The sequence below is a fragment of the Hibiscus syriacus genome, unplaced genomic scaffold (genome assembly GCF_006381635.1).
Source record: "Hibiscus syriacus cultivar Baekdansim isolate YM2019G1 unplaced genomic scaffold, ASM638163v2 tig00110480_pilon, whole genome shotgun sequence".
Lineage (NCBI taxonomy): Eukaryota > Viridiplantae > Streptophyta > Magnoliopsida > Malvales > Malvaceae > Hibiscus > Hibiscus syriacus.
In genome coordinates, this window is record NW_024062756.1 from 1 (window position 1) to 16,945 (window position 16,945).

Genomic DNA, 16,945 nt, shown 5'->3' on the forward strand with positions numbered 1-16,945 from the left:
TTTAGGCCTTCCGCTAGGGGCTAAAAGAAACTGTGAGAAACTGTGGGAGCCAGTCCTAGCTAACTTTGATAAGAAATTGGCGGATGGAAGCTTCTTCTTTGTCTATGGCCGGTAGATTGGTGCTTATTAAGTCGGTTTTATCCTCTTTACCTATCTTTTATCTCGCTATTTTCAAGATTCCAGCTAAAATCTGTCAAAAATTAAACTCTTTGATGGCGAATTTTTTATGGGGTGGAGGAGAAGAAAAGAAGAAAATGCATTGGGTGAGTTGGAATAAATTTGTAAACCGAAGTGTGGAGGTGGTCTAGGAGTTGTTGATTTGAAGCTTATTAATAGAGCACTATTGGGAAAGTGGGTGTGGAAGTTTGCCCGAAAAAGAATCTTTGTGGAAAAAGTTCTTATGTTCTAAACATAGTGTTAGTTGTCTTTCTATGGATGTCAATAAGTCTCCCCATAAGGACTCTTGGATTTGGAGAGGTATTGTGAATAGCTACATGAAGGATGATTTCTTTGGAGGATGCATTAGATCTCATGCGAGGTTACAAGTTGGGAATGGCAATTCGATTTCTTTTGGAAAGATACATGGTTGGGGGATTTTCCATTGAAAGTTCTTTTTCCTAGGATTTTTGCTCTGTCAACAAATCAAGGGGTAAGGTTGCTGAATTTGGTAGTTTTGATTTGAATGGTTGGGTGGAATATTAAGACTAGGAGGAATCTATGCGATTGGGAAGTGGCTCAGCTGTTGATCTATTGGACAAGCTCAATGTTATCAAATTAAATGAACTTTGGAGGATTGCATGCTTTGGGTTGGTGCGGGCGAGGGTTTGTATTCCGTTAAAGCTTGCACGAAATCTTTCTACTCAGTGGATGAGGATAACTTTAGGTGGAACAAATGTGTTTGGCAAGGTCTGGTTCCTCCTAGAGTAGAGGTTTTCCTTTGGCAACTATCACTTAATAAAGTAGCGGTTAGAGGGAATTGAAGAAAAGGGGGTTCACTTAGGGGAGGACTCTCTATGCCCCTTTTGCAATCAAGCAGAGGAATCAGTTCAGCATCTGTTTATTTACTGCCAGTTTTCCTGGGTACTATGGAACAGAATCATAGCCTACTGGGTATCAAGTTAGCCTTACCTACTGATCCTTCATCAATTCTAATTTCATGGTCTGTTCTTAGGCCATTTTCTAATATGTGGAAGTTTATTCCGGGGCTGTTTTATGGTCGATTTGGAAGATGAGAAACGAAATTGTTTTTGAAAGAGGCAAGCTGGACACATCCTCATTGTTTTTCACAGTCAGGTTAAGGCTTGCGAAATGGTTCCTAGCTAGTATCCTTTATCCTCTATTCAAGTGGACTCTCTAATTGTGATCCTTCATTGGCTGATAATATTTCAGCTTCTTGATTCGAACAGGCCTGTGGTTTACTGGAGTCCTCCTCCAGTCGATTTTTTTAAGTTTAACGTGGATGGAGCAGTTAGTAGGGTTGGGTTGTTAGCAGGAATTGGGGGCATTCTTAGAGATTGGAATCGGATTAAATGATGTCGTTTTCAGAAAAATAGGGCCTACTCCTATTATTTTAGCAGAGTTAAAAGCTATCAAAAGAGGAATAGACATCTTTGTGTCATCAGAATGGGTATTGAAGGGAAGGCTTATTATTGAATCTGATTGCAAGCTAGCTGTGGAGTGGTTGAAATATCAGGAGTCAGTTCCTCCTTTCTTTTAAATTTTGTCAAGGATTGCGGATGCGGTTTCTGAGTATGAGGTCATTGTGAGGTGGATTCCGAGAAGCTGTAATTGCGAGGCAGATTTGCTTGCAAAGGAGGGGATTGGGTAGTGGGTCACTTTTTTAGTACTGAGTTCGGAGGTTTTTAATCAAGGCGTTATAAGAGTGTGCTTAAGTTTTATGTATCTAAAGGAGTGGTTCTAGTTTTATGTAATTTTTACTTATCAATATATTAAGGTTCTCTATTCCTCCTTCCCTAGTAGGTTCTGACCTCATGGTAAGGGCTACTTAGAAGGAGGTTTTTATGAGACCTACTTTTCCTATCAAAAAAAAACAAATGCCATCGCTGTCTTTGCGGGCATCGCAGTTGGTTTTGTGCATTTTGATTTCATGAATTAATAAATTAAAACTTTTAGTAGTTTTACCCAGGGAATCTCTTGGTATTGTTTCTTATGTTTGCCACAATTTACCATGTATTAGATTTTTGTTTGAATGTATTTTCCTGTTAATTTCTCTGATATGAAAGGATGTTTTATTCATTTTGAATCTTGCAGAAATAAAATGTCAAGCCTAGAGAAAGAGCGCCAGGATTTTCTGTCAACTATTGAAGCTCTTCAAGAAGGTAAGTATGCAACTATAAGGGTGTTTGTCATAATAGTATTTAGCAATATGTAAATTTTTACATTTTTTCCCTATAATAGCCATATGCTTTCTATAAATTCTTCTTATTCATTTAATACAGAGAAGAAGGTACTCCATTCGAAGCTTAAAGATGCTTTCTGCAGTGGAAAGTCTGTCGAAGTTATCAAGAATACTACCAGTAAGAAGGATATGTCAACTTCAACAGAAGATCTAGGTAATTGCGTTGCTTTTTTTTTTTATAGGCATCTACATGCATAAATTACCGTACCCTTTTTTACTGAAGCCAAATCCAGTTGCATATGGCAAGAAACTGCAACGTATTCCCAATTCCAAAACATACTATTGGGCTGAGACTCAGGTCAATTTCTCCTTGAAGTCCTATGATGCTTTAACTCTTATTTGAGGTTATGGCTATGGTATGTCTTGTAGGTTGGGTGCATGGGATTAGGTGTAGTTTTATTATTTTACATATTGGAAGTGTTGCTCTTGTGCAGGATTTGGAGTAGGTAGTTATCAGGATGCGGATAAGTTACTTCAACTCTTGAGTTTTTGTAATGCATTCATAGCACACATGAGCCTGATGCTTCAGAGTACGCATTGATATAAACATATCATCCTACATGGACGTACAAATAAGAAAACTTTAGGACAACTTAGTATTTGTGCTAGACCAATATCAACATCCATATTTGAACTTGATTTTGAGTTAAAAGGAAAATCAAATACATAATCGTTGCAGGGGCATCAAGCTCCAGTACTTCAAAGCCGTTCTGATAAGTCTGGTAGTGATTGTAGTAGTTATGGTGATTCTTTCAAGTTGCTTTGATTTCTATGGTCCTTTGTTTTAATTTTGATTTTATTTGTTGCATTTTTGCAGCAAGTTCGGACACTACTTCTGATGACAAGGAACTAAATATCAGTACTGATGCCTCTACTGCGAGCTTGCTGCCTGAAAATGGAGGATTAAAAGTTTCTTCTGTTTATATTCCTCCTGATCAATTGAGAATGATTCTGAACATTAATTCTCTAATTTCTGAGGTAGATTCTTTTACATGTTTAAGATTTTCTTCTGGTTTTTATATGTTTTACTTGGTCATAATCACTGGACCACCTTTTTCTTGTTGCAGTTAACAATGGAGAAAGAAGAACTGACTCATGCTTTGTCATCCGAGTCATCTCAAAGTGCAAAGCTGAAGGTAATATACCTGAACTAGACATATAGTCATTATTTCAAGTATTTGTGTTAGTTTCATTTGGTTCTTGTTGCTAGGTATCATATTAGAATACATAGAAAATTTTTAACAGATTGAAAAACTTGATGGTGGAATGTAAGAACATATTTTAATCAGAGCAGCTACTTAAAGGCACAGTATTTGTAAGTATTATTATATTTTCAGTTATTTTCTTGCTGACTATATTTCCATTTTCTTCAATTCGGTCATATGAATTATTGTTTCTATTCCTAAATGAATTATTGTTTATGATTTACTTTGTCTATAACATTTGTTAATTAAAAAATGAAGGAGTTGAACGAGGAGTTGTCTCGGAAACTTGAACTGCAAACTCAAAGATTGGAGCTTCTGACAGCTCAAAGTCTGGCAAGTGAGAGTATCCTGACTAAACAACCTGTGTCTCGAATAATTCACGAGATTACTACTCCATATGCAGATGAGGGTGATGAGGTACCACCGTTCTCTCGTGTTAGTTATTTTTATTCTAACGTTATGATTGTAGGTTTGAAGAGGCACTCTTTTGCACTTTTAAGTCATCTTACGGGAATATTGAGCCTGCCGTATATATTAACGTTTAATTCAACCTTGCCAAAAATCGATACACGCAGATATCCGAGAATTTCAAACATTTAAAGTTTTTAATTTCTTTGTAGGTGGTGGAGAGGGTATTAGGATGGATCATGAAGCTCTTTCCCGGAGGGCCATCAAGACGGAGACCCAACAAGCGGCTTTCGTACTAAATCCACGTAATCTTGGCAAAGACAGGTCTAAACTTGCATATACTTTTGTTCTGGTTTGCCTTCCCTTGTTTTGGTGGTTGTGAGGGAGGTTGCGAATTCATATAGCTTGAGTCAATTATACACAACTCATTCTTTTTGATAGAAGCAAAAATTAGTTAATGTTGATCGCGCTACCATTGATCAGCAAAATCCAAATGTCAGTTTGTTAAAGAGGGGTATAAGGAAGGCCCTCGCCATTGTCGGTTTTCATTTTCGGGATCAAACATTGATGGGGGCAATCACTCGATGCTGAGAGGAACTAAGCGACATATGGTATAGGAAAGATCCCTAAGTTTGTAGCGTGCATTTGTTGGATCTATGATGAACAAATTTGGGTCCTTAAAAAACAGTTGATTCTGTTGCCTTCACTGTGACTTTGCTTTGATGCATCTTTAGTCCATAAGAAGGTGGCCTTGATGCAAATATCAAGTTTTTTAATTAAAGACATTAAATTCGAACTCGAATTTGAGTTTTGGCTAGAACTTGAAGTTGAATATGAGAATCCAACTATTTATTTTACATGACAGGTTTTGGGTTATTTAGATTATATCAAGTTCGTTTTGGTTCTAACATTATAGACATCAATCTTTGTCGATGAAATGTATAAATTCAACTACTTGTTACATTTGATTTGACCATCTAGCTGTTCTAAAAACTAATTTAAACACTTAGATCAAAGATATTGAAAATTTTAATCACTTGATTGTTAGCCACTAATGATTAAATGATAACACAAAGTTAATATCTATAATTTTATACATTGTACTATCACAATTTATAACATTTTTTAGCATGTCACGTGGAATTAAAATGTATAACTCGTTTTCTCTTCCACCTCTCCATCAACAGAATTTGGAAGTTCTTTCTTTGTCAAAAAATTAAAGGGAATTCGAAAAAATATAATTTTTCACAAAAAAATAATGAAGGTTTTAGGTCCATTTCATAATTTTTAGAAGAAAAATATCCAATCATAAAGTTGTTAAATATTTAATAAAAAAATAGTCAAAATAAGTAAAAATCAAAAGTTCAACGAGTAAATTAAAAAAATTAAATTTTAATGATCAAAATAGGAGTGAAGACAAAAGTTAAGCGATGAATTCGTAATTTATCCAAATTGAAATTAAATTAAGAAATGATTATATATTTATGTGATATATTAAATTGGAAAATTATATATTAATGTAGTAGAATTAAAATAAATAAATTATGTTATTGTGTAGCAGTGACAAATAAAAAATCTTGATTCCTAAATTATATTTTTGTGTAGCAAGCACATGACATGACCCTAGTATGTTTCCATCATCTCCATCCATAAACGCTGCAATGCAAGGCGATGTATCTCCCTGAAATATCAAATTGCAGACAGCTTTGGATAAGAAAGGTAAAACCAGACAACTTTCAACCTTATTTGAATTAAACACCACAATACATGCATGAAATGAAGATAGTAGATCATCATATTACCTCTGAACCCAGTCAAACTTGAAGACTTTACAAGCCTTTTTGCGAATCTCATTGTCAACATGATACAGTAATGGTCCATCTTATTCCAATCCTTTGCATCACTAATCATTGTGCATAAGGATTCATTCTTCCAGTTGTGCCTTTAGTTTTATCAGCTTCTCCTGCTTTTTGAATATTTTCAAGTCCTTCTAAGCAGACTTTGATTATATTCAGATCGCGGCAGTTGAGAAGATCACACAACGGTTTGATGCAACCTTGACTTACAAGAAAACTGAAACATTGTGACATATGCCCCCAGGTGAGGTGCTTTATTAATGCTTGTCCACCAAGAAATTATTCCAAACAAAGAATATGTATATGGGAAATCATTTTCATACTTGATCTGAACATGAGTCCCGTGAGATGTGGCATTTGAGATGGCCCGCGCAGCTTCTCCTTTAATATCAAGTGTTTCACCACTTTGTAGTAGATGAACCAGATGAGCAATAATATCAGCTTCTATCACAGCCTGTAAATTTCAAACCATTTCATTATATAAATGAACACAGACACAATGTTAAATCCAAAATCGATAAAACCAAGTGAAATAGATATCAAGGACAAAAAATAAAATAAAAGAGGTCCAAATGTTACTTGTATATGCACCTTATGTTTTGCTGTGGTATTTTAGATGGTCCGGCAAGCTTCCTTCTTGATGCTTATTTTATGCTTATTTGTCAGAAGTTTCAAAAGGCATGGCAATGCCTGATGGCTTATAATACACTGTACCCATAAATGAGAAAACACAAAATGGTTCATATTATATAGACAAAATGATAATCAACATAAAACAAAAGTGGCTAAGACCTGGGTTTGCACATCATCTGCAGAGGCAATATTTCCAACTGCGCGAAGAGCAGGTTTCAGCACCGAAAGTGATGGATGCCTATGGAAGCCAAGTAATTTATTATTTTGGTAAGGAAAAAAAAAGGAAATATAAAGACTTTTAGAATGAATCAACGTAAAATAGTGTAACTCACTGCAAAAGTTCCACCAGACGCCTGCATACGCCAGCTTCAATGACGGTTTGGATTTCAGCATTTGTGCCATCAGAAAGATATGAGTGCCCAACATGCATCAGATAGGAAATGTTCATCATTTGAATGAATAAGACGTGCTAATGTTGGAAGTGCAGGCTTAACCTGAATAATTAGTACAATTATAATAAATTCAGCTCTGCTAGTGAATTAAGTATATAAAAATTTCATAGCTACATAACAATTCTCAACATTCTTTAGCCACTGTATTAGATTTCAAAGATCTAAGACAATAATTTTGCATTGTAAAGCAATAACGCTAAACGTGAAGTAACTTGTTAATTCATGTTAAATAAACAATTGTTAACCAAAAAAGGAGGGAGGTCGGGTCAAACCTGAACAAATGGGGGCAGGGGCTTGCCACGAAAAAAGTTTAACAGGGTCCATGTAGCAATTCTCAGCACAGAAAGTTTAGGATGCTCATTCAAATGGGCCAATAAAGGAAGCAAAGCACCATGTCCAAGTGCAACATCACGACTTGCAGGAGAATCACCAGCTACATTTCCTAATGCCCAGATCGACTGAATTCCAAAACACAAAGAATATATATGATTCATACCAGCTTTTTCCAAGTAAGATTATAAAACTACTGTAAGTTCATTTCCTATGAATACCTGCTCGCGAACATCATCACTTGGGGAACCAAGTAACTTGACTAGTATCGGAACAGCCCCATGATCAATCACCACCTTCGTGTTCTCAGATGTCCCAGAAGCTATATTGGTGAGTACCCAGGCTGCCTCAAACTAAATCATGATTAAATTAGCAACAGTCTTAAACTAATGATGGCATAACGTTGAAGCTTTTCTGACAGGAAATCCAACCTGAATCTTTGGGAAATCTTCACTCTCAAGGAACTCAACAAAGCGAGGAACAACACCAGCTTGTATCACTTGGTCAATAGGTGGACCTTTTTCTATGATAAAAAATAAATGTAATTGAAGTATATAATTTAAGTTTTATATGAATATCAAATGAAATATATTTCAGAATAATTTTCTCACCAATTGAAAGCAATTCCCTGAACTGTGTGGTTGCCTTAAGCTGCAAATTAGTATCATCAGTCCAAACACCAGTAACCATGGCAGGAACATTTTCCAGCTGAATTGGCTGTGGTTGGAGCCCTTCACGTCGCTTCTTCTGCAAACTCTCTTCACAGCTGACGTCCTCTACCTAACAGCAAGGGCAAATCATGTTACAGATTTGTCACTGCAAAATAAAAGTAGTGCTTTTTTTTAGATTTCAAAAGTTATAGATGTTATTAACTTACTTCTCTTTTAACAATGCATTCTATGTGCGCCATTATCCGTCCGTTACTTCTTTACAATAGTATACATGATCTTTTGGGTTTCTCTCTTTCTCGCTAAAATCACAATAATACAATCCAGAATCATCTTCAACAAAAGAATCGGTCAGGGTTAGAGGATGACGATGATATTTGGATTGAACAACCTCTGGTATGGGAACACATTTCAAATGAAAGTTAATGGAACACTGTAGACAACGATAAAAGGGCTCTTCTTTGCAGGTATTTTCACATTTATGACAAGCAAAATGTGTTTCCCATGGTATATAGTTGTCTTTTGCACGGAGTAACTGATAATCTTTCCCGAAATAATAAAGGTCATCTAAGTGGGACTCGCATTTCAAGGGTCTCTTTAAGTAATTAGCACATATAGGATGGAGGTCAAGTTGACAATCTTCACAACTATATGCGAAGTTTTCTTTTTCTATGCTCAAAGGGCAGGCATAACATTGTGGGTTTGAACGTTCCTCTGGTTGTTGAAAAACCAACATGTGTTTTAGATGAAATGGGACTTGAATCTTTTGTGGTAGCCTAAGGCAAGACTCGGGGCAAAAATAGGCTGGGCCAAAGATTGAAGATTCACAAATTTTGCATCTTGTTTCTTCTATAGGGTCATTAGAGTAGCCAAGGACAAGCTTATGTTGGTGGCTGAAATGGTGCAACTCGGTTACTCTATCCATCCTTTTTTCTTGAGAAACCCCAAGTTCATGAGCAGTTAGAGCAGAGCATTTCACACCAAGCTTGAAATTACACTGCTCGCAAAAATATATGAAGCCCTCACAAATGTATTTACACTCATCACATGTAGCGTATATTTTTGTCGAATCCATTATTTTATAAAGAAGATATTGGAGTCCAGTATAGAGGTTAAGAGGATGGATAGAATGAAAAGGGTGTCGTATCTCGTATTGCAATTTGGCGCATTTTTCATGCAGGTAAAAGCCACATCCTTCACAGAAGTAGCTAGGACCATCAAGTACCAGAGGAGAACCTCGACAATATTTATAGCCTTTCAACTCCTCGGTTACCTCATATATTTCGTGTTTGTGGATGATAGGTCGAAACTGCATTTAAAAAGAAACAAGTAGATCAAAGGATGAACAAATTAATTTCTTGAGAATTTTATATAGTTTGTGGAGTGAGGTTATTGTTTAGGGGGTAGAAGGCAGTAAGCATTGGGTTGCTATGTTTTCTGTTTTGGTTATGGAGCTCTCATGTATTATGTTTTGCAATGATATTTCATTTTGAATGAGCCAAAAAAGAAGAATTTTGAATTTAAAATTAGTTAATGTGTAAATAGTTGCAAACCAGAGCGTGGATGCCATTACTCCCTTCATTCTGCTCCATTTCCTTCTCAGACAAAGCTTCCTCGCTTTCCATGGAGGATGTAATTTGATCCTATTCATCAAACAAATATTAATCATGAGAGCTCAATCAAAGCCAAGACCTTCACAAATTTAATTCGTACATAAAAAAATCATTTGAAAATAGCAAAGACATTAACAATCCGATAATAAAAATTTCCCCTTTGATTGTAAAAATTAAATTGAACGGTGAAAAGAATTATTACCTCATCAACATCAGGGAGTACACATGGAATATGAGCCACAAATATGCAACTTTGACAGTAATACACAGGATGCTTCGGATCCTTTTCGTTCTCACAATCATCGCAACAAAATTCATCAGAATCATATTCTTTGACCGATTCGGTTAGAATAAGTGGATGCCTATGATACTTTGATGTAGCTTTGGATGGTACAACACATTTTAGATGGAAACTAATATCGCATTGCACACAACGACAATACAATCACCACCACCGCAATGCTTGCCACAGGTACGGCAATCCAACTCAGAAGTACCTCTGAAGTAAGCGAGACGGTGAGGGTGGCAGGCAAGTTTTAGGGTGGGCAAGAGTTTAGCACAGTCCATATCAATGCAGAAGCTGCACATCTCGCACATATACAGAAGATCACCAAAATAAGGGTGACTTGGTTTACAAGAAAAGCAATACCAATACACGTAGGCATCATAGATTAAGCGAGAGTGTGGCCAGGAATATGAAAAGGATGAGCAAGTGTGCTTGGTATCTTATCACTGCATCCGGGGTGAAGATAGAACTTGCATGGTAGACAACCATAGCACACTCTCGATAGATGTTTTTCACACCAGAAACAATCCAAGTCTTGTTCGTGTATCTTCCTATATTTGAAGACGCTCAGCTGGCAAGTATGGGTGTAAAGCTGGATTGTCTTTCTCTTCCCGTCTTTAAACCTCAGCGGCTCTTCATCTTTAGGAAGCTCAGTACCACTGGCCGAAGAAGCACAGGCGAGATCAAGTGTGAAATCGCAGGAAACACAGCTGCATCTGTAGCCAGCAGATATATACAAACATTTATCACAAATGAAATCATCATCAAGCCATTGGAGTTGAAGTCGGTGCTGCAGGTGGAGGGGGTGCGTAATCTCATGATACAGATTACGACCAGGCTTTTTAACCGCGCATGACTTGTGCAGGCAAACATCACAGGCTTCACAAGCAAAGGCACCATCGGAGACGGATCTTCCCTCCACATTCTTGACAACATTTCCCTTCAACGTTCTCAATATATCTATAGCAAGAGTGATCACATTTGCTGGGACGTTGGAAATCCATCTCAAAGATGGAAAATGTAGGAATTGATGTGAAAACAAAGAGTGTGATGAAAGATAGAACAATGATATGAAGGCAATTGTGTTATGTGAGGGAAAACACATGTTGGCACCTAAAGTATAGTTTAGAACAATTCATTTCTTCAGCGATGGGAACACGCAAAGTGTATATGCACAAGTTGCGTAAAGGCAACAACTTCCCATTCCAAATTTGAAGAATAATTCATTTCTTCAGTAAAGTATATATGCATCAGCAGCTGTGTAAAAGCAACAAGCTTTGATTAAAAATTTAAACAGATTGTGGTTCCTGAGATAATTGATTTAAACAAATTTTCAAAATTCTGAGATAATTGTTAGGGATTTAATCAATTTTCCAAAACCTTTGGAGGTATAAAATACTTCAAAACTCTTACAATCAACACAAATCCACTGCGTTTCTTATAAAATAACTAAAATAGTACATCAAAAATAATTTTCCAAAACCTTTGGAGGTATAAAATAATTTTATACATTTAATTGAAGGGCTAAACTAAAAATCTTACCAATTTCAGAAAATAAAAGTAGCCTTGTGCCTTTTAACTGTAGTAGGTAAGGAATTTTGGAGCTTCAAAAGTTAATAAAGTTACGTCATGAATGATGCATTTCATTTAATTGTAGTTGGTATGAATCTTTGTAATTTTCATGTTGGTTTTAGGTTTATGTTTGAACTTCAAAGTCTATATCTACATCTTTTAATACTATTGTTTTTTTTTAAATTAATAGTTTAAAGTGATTATAAGATAAGATTTGTTTAGAATTTTTATAGTCATTGATAACGTATACACATTTTATAAACATAATTATTTAATTTAAAACTTCTAAAAAATAATATTTTATTTTCTCACAAATGTCGCTTAATGAATTTTTTATTTTTATAAATTCCTTCTCTTTATGTAATATTCTGTGTCCGCCTATAGTTATATAATATTATCTTCTATTTTTCAGGACTCTACGGCTATATTATAACCATGAACATTTTCTTTGATACGAGCTGTTCGATGAAATGCTGACTCATGCGTGAGATACTATTAGCTTCGATGAACGTCACCCCCTCTGCCATTCATCATCCATGGTGGGATGTATTCATCATTGTCTGCCATTCTTCTATTTCCACCACCGCCATTTGTTGTTGTTCATGGGGTCCATCATTTTCCAACTACTTCAATTATCATTATTTTATTATTATATATTAGTATAATGATAAAATTAATACTAAATATTTATTTAAATAATCACTTTAACAATAATTCATTTTTATGACGCATTTTAATTCTTAATATCTTATTCTTTTATCAAAATAACTCATATTTGATGAAATTTTTAATTGATTAACGTTTAATGTATGCTACTAACATGTAATTTCTATATTTGTTTAATTATTGAAGTGGCATGTGATATGTTATTATTTTTTGTGATGTGATGTATATTTCATCATCATTTTTTGTGACGTGATATATATTATATCATCACTTTAGATAACGTGATACATTTTATGTCATTATTTTAAATGATGTAACATATATAATATCATTATTTTAGTAACATAATATATGTCACATCAATAATTAAACACATAAAAAAATAATAAAACAATTACCTGAATTAATTATTAGTTATCTAACTATTTTTCTCTAAAATTATAAATTAAAATATTAGAGACTAATTTATGATTATATGTCTATAATAACAACATCGTTTCAAACACCAACTTATCCACTTTGCGTGCTTTCCCAACCTACTCCACTTAGCCGTTCATTGCACTTTAATTATTGTAAATGGTTTTGCAACTACAAGACAAGTCTACACTTTCATTTCAAATTAGATTTAGAACTAAACGCAAATTATTTTAGATTAAACTAAACTTATAAATTGTATGAATTTTAATAAATAATAATTATAATTATATTAAATCACATTATTATACCATTTAATATTTGATGATAGAATAATTTATTTATAATCATATTTTAATTAAATAATTTATTTATATTTTTTTAGAAAAATAATATTTTTATTATGAAACTCATAATTAAATGACATTAAATATAATCATAAAACTAATATTTGAAAATCAAATTAAAACAAGACTCATAATTTAAGAACTCAGTGTGCAATTAACTCTTTGTTTATTACCAGAAACATTTTAACACATACATGCAATGTTCCTGGTCCTTAGTCCGATTTTGATGCTAACATCTCCTCTCTCCGACGCTTTAACATAGCAATCATCTTAGCACGATCAGGCAAGTTTTCTTTGATCAAAGGGACTGATTTGAAATTTTGGATCCACGAGCTCAGTTTAGGGAGCTTGTGTGGTTCAAGTACTTTAAGCCCTGAAAATTCTTCGATGACTCCAAGCCAGTGAGCGACCGAGCAAAATGCAATGTCCACCATGCTTATCTCGTCTCCTCCGAAGAATTTCTTGCCTTCGATCAGCCCGTGTTCCTCGATGGTTTCCAACACTTTCGAGCACTCCTTCGCAGCCTGCTCCTGTTCTTCGCCGTCGGTTCGGAAAAGCCTTCCGATCAGAGTCTGGTAGAAGAGATGAGAAGTTTCAGTATCATTATACAAAGTATAAACAAATAGATATAAAAATCAATTATTAATTGATTTAAAGGGATGGTGTATTAAAATTTTAAATTAATATCCAGGATTCGAATATCGATATTATAATAAAATGAATTAAAAATCATTGTATTACATGTCTCTAAACTGATTTTCTTCTTAAATTAATTCCAAAACTGATTTCCATAACTCTTATTCTAAATTTATAAAAAAAAATTAAAGATTTCAAATTCAACCTCAAATAAATTAAAAAATCATTCAAAAGTTTAAGGATGAATCAATAATTGAAGGACCAATATAGAATGAGAATCAAAATATAAAGATGAATTTAGAATGTTAAAAATTTTGGATGAAATTGAAATGTTAAAAAGTTTGAGGATTAATTTAGAATAAAAATTATAACTTAGGGACATATATACAATTAACTCAATAAATTAAATTAAAAATCATTTCGATGATAAAATTCTACTATATTCAATCTAAAATCTAAATCAATCAATACTCAATAAAAGAGAAATAGTAAACTGCGAAAAAATCAAATGCAAAAGAAGAAAATTAAAAAAATACCATATCATCAGCGAATTTAATCCAAAACAGAGCACGTGCTTTCTCGTAGGGATCAGTCGGCAACAAGGGATTGTGCGGCCAAATTTCATCGATATACCGGAGGATGACGGTGGACTCGCAAATGGGTTTTCCGTCGTGAACGAGCACCGGAACTTTCTTGTGAATCGGATTATACTGAAGAAGTAAAGGACTCTTATCGGAGAGATCTTCGTCGATGTATTCGTAAGATATGCCTTTGAGTTTCAGAGCACAAATTACTCTGAAAGTGAACGGACTTAGCCAAGATCCGTGCAATTTCACGGCCGCCATGATAAGGGGAGATTAATTGAATATATGTGGTGGATCGTGAGAGGGGTGAGAGTAACCCTTTATATAATATGGTGGTCCAATTATTCTATGTCATGCATGATGTAATTTTGAATATTTTTATAAATACTTTTTCCTATAATTTTATATTATTTCTATTTTTCTTTTTGTGTGTCTTTAATCATGATTTGAAGTCTCCACTATACCATTTGAGATTCGTTTGGTTTATGCAGCTTTATTATTTGGGGTAAACTAATTATTTGATCGAATTCCTATTATTTAATTTCTATTTTGGTATTAATTATTATTTTTATAAAATCACATCTAATATTATTTTTTATTCTGTTTTAATCATCAATCGTTAAAAAAATAATTGTAATGTTGACGTGATATTTTTTATTTTTTAATGTTAACGTTGTATTATTATATTGTGATATGTCAACATCATTGTTAATTTCTCAAGTGACCAAAATAGAATTAAAATATAATGTTAGATATGATTTAAAAAAATAATTGTGTGACTAAAATAGAAATTAAGTAACAGGTGAATGACCAAATAGATAGTTTACCTTATATTTTGATATATATTGTGTATCTATGATCATTTTTTGAAGTCTTTACTATAGCACTTTAAATGTATTTTATTTCTACAACTTTTGTATTATATGTTAGATTGTATGACTAGTATATTGGAAACTTGATTTTGATTTAAATAAACTAGCTTTTAAAAAGGAATTATTTTCGCTTAAGGTTCCATTTCCTTGCTTGTAATAATAATACAAACTATAATTCATAAGATAATTTTAACACAGCAAAAATGAAATATTAATACTTTTAATTTATTTGTTGAATGTACTAACATGATCAAAATGAATTTTTTGACACCAAAACAAAAGGTTAATATTAATTTAATGATAATTTGTATAATTTGTAATTTTAATTTTGAGAGACTAATACTGATTTATTCTATTTTAATTCGGATTAATTATAAATGTAGACATAAAGCAAACTCCGATTTAACAAAGCATAAATGTTCATTAATAAAACATCAACAAAGCCGATTTAACATTGTATATTTTTACGTATTTAAATCGACTCAAAACCTATAATATTAAAGAATGAAGATAATAATATTTAAATCAGCCATATTATGACATAAAAACAATATATATAAAATCGATATGCATGGCCTGCACCGCATGCGGTGTTCAGCCGGGGTATAAGAGTTTATCTTTTCGATGTTTCGAGAGTGTTAAAGATCTGATAGAGATAATATGGGGCACCGATTTACCTTTCAAGAATATTTTCTTTTAGTATAACGATGAATATTCGATTTATAAATTTTAATTATTAGATTAAAACTTTTATAAATTTTTATAGGATCCACTCACTCATAACTTCTTAAAAAAATTCGTTTATTTTAGAGTTTATGTTCGATATTTTGTTTTATGATTGCTTTTTTAAACAGTGTCGTCTAAAATTATAATAAAATATAGGATGAAAGGTTCAGAAAATGGCAAAAGGGTTGTTGAAATCTAGGTGAACCAGCAACATAGATATAAGCAGTTGAACCATGTCCACAAATGATGTTAAAACAAGTTCAAGACGTCTTTCCGATTCATTTCGTGGTTAATAAAAGAATTGTTAAACTCAAATTGAATTTGGATCAAGTTTTGGTGTAATAGTGTCAATTTGGCATCCCTAATTATAATTAAATTATATTTTTAAGGATTAAAATGTAATTTTATCCCCATATTAACTTCATTTTATAATTTTTGGGAAGCCAAAACCACTGTTTATCTCTAAATGCGCTGGTGTAACACAACTGTTAGATAGTCTCCAGCAGCTGATAACGTTATCAAAGCCAACAAGTTAAAAGATGGTCAAAATGTGTAACATTTAACAGTTGAAGTCCAAATAAAAAAGCCAACCTTAATTTAGTGATAATTTTTTAGTTTATCCTTTTGATTTTAAGAAAATATTGATGTATGCGTTTTTTAGGGTAGACAAATATTTATTTTGAAATTCGAATTTTTTTTACATAAGTTGTTTATTTTCTGCTGGTGTTAATTCTAAAATTCTATTTGTGTTCGTTCCATAAAAAAAATTATGTTTGGATCCGTCACTATTGAGAAATGTATGCAAAGATAAACATAAAACTCTTCAAATGTATGCAAAGATAAACATAAAACTATATGAAGATTCATTAATTAGCCAAGTGGTCAAGAATGTTTATATTATCAAACATTGTATGAGTTCATACTCTGATATTTATCTTGGAAATATAATATTACTTAATAAAACAACATGAAGGACCTTGAGATGACATGTCTAATGAAGATTTTAAATTTTAATATAATTTAAATTATTTCTTTGCATTTTATATCAATCTTAAAATTTCATAATTTTATCCACAAATTTTTAATATAAATTTTTAAAATTTTATACCTCTAATAAAGTTTTGTGTTCTATTCAGAATAGGAAGGAATAGATATAGAATCAAACTCTCATGTAAGAAAGCACAAACATTAATTAATAAAACACCAACACAGCCGAATACATGAACCACATAATAAGAGCCAACATGCAGGAAAATCG

The 16,945-nt window shown here is 33.2% G+C and overlaps 2 protein-coding genes and 1 long non-coding RNA gene across 5 annotated transcripts; 1 reads left to right on the forward strand and 2 right to left on the reverse strand.

Moving 5' to 3' along the window:
• Positions 1–2,179: 2,179 nt before the first annotated feature.
• LOC120128419 (protein BLISTER-like) lies at positions 2,180–4,774 on the forward strand. Of its 2 annotated transcripts, none has more exons than XM_039146095.1 (6): positions 2,180–2,339; positions 2,460–2,576; positions 3,243–3,397; positions 3,487–3,555; positions 3,883–4,041; positions 4,245–4,774. In XM_039146095.1, exons 1-6 carry the CDS (start codon positions 2,210–2,212, stop codon positions 4,329–4,331), a joined length of 717 nt encoding a protein of 238 aa, XP_039002026.1. In that variant the 5' UTR covers positions 2,180–2,209; the 3' UTR covers positions 4,332–4,774. The 2 variants fall into 2 exon arrangements, with proteins under 2 accessions (XP_039002026.1, XP_039002025.1); XM_039146094.1 differs by having other exon boundaries at positions 2,184–2,339; positions 2,460–2,573; positions 3,237–3,397; positions 4,245–4,772.
• Positions 4,775–6,234: 1,460 nt separating this feature from the next.
• Positions 6,235–6,768, reverse strand: LOC120128430. Its single transcript, XR_005516631.1, has 3 exons — positions 6,681–6,768; positions 6,480–6,596; positions 6,235–6,342 (listed from the first exon to the last, which is right to left on the reverse strand). It is a non-coding gene; the product is annotated as an uncharacterized LOC120128430 (long non-coding RNA).
• A 6,250-nt stretch (positions 6,769–13,018) lies between these two features.
• LOC120128414 (glutathione transferase GST 23-like) lies at positions 13,019–14,371 on the reverse strand. 2 transcript variants are annotated; one of them, XM_039146088.1, is made up of 3 exons: positions 14,041–14,371; positions 13,758–13,767; positions 13,019–13,433 (listed from the first exon to the last, which is right to left on the reverse strand). In XM_039146088.1, exons 1-3 carry the CDS (start codon positions 14,348–14,350, stop codon positions 13,082–13,084), a joined length of 672 nt encoding a protein of 223 aa, XP_039002019.1. In that variant the 5' UTR covers positions 14,351–14,371; the 3' UTR covers positions 13,019–13,081. The 2 variants fall into 2 exon arrangements, with proteins under 2 accessions (XP_039002019.1, XP_039002020.1); XM_039146089.1 differs by lacking the exon at positions 13,758–13,767 and having other exon boundaries at positions 13,019–13,441; positions 14,042–14,371.
• Between the last annotated feature and the right edge of the window lie 2,574 nt (positions 14,372–16,945).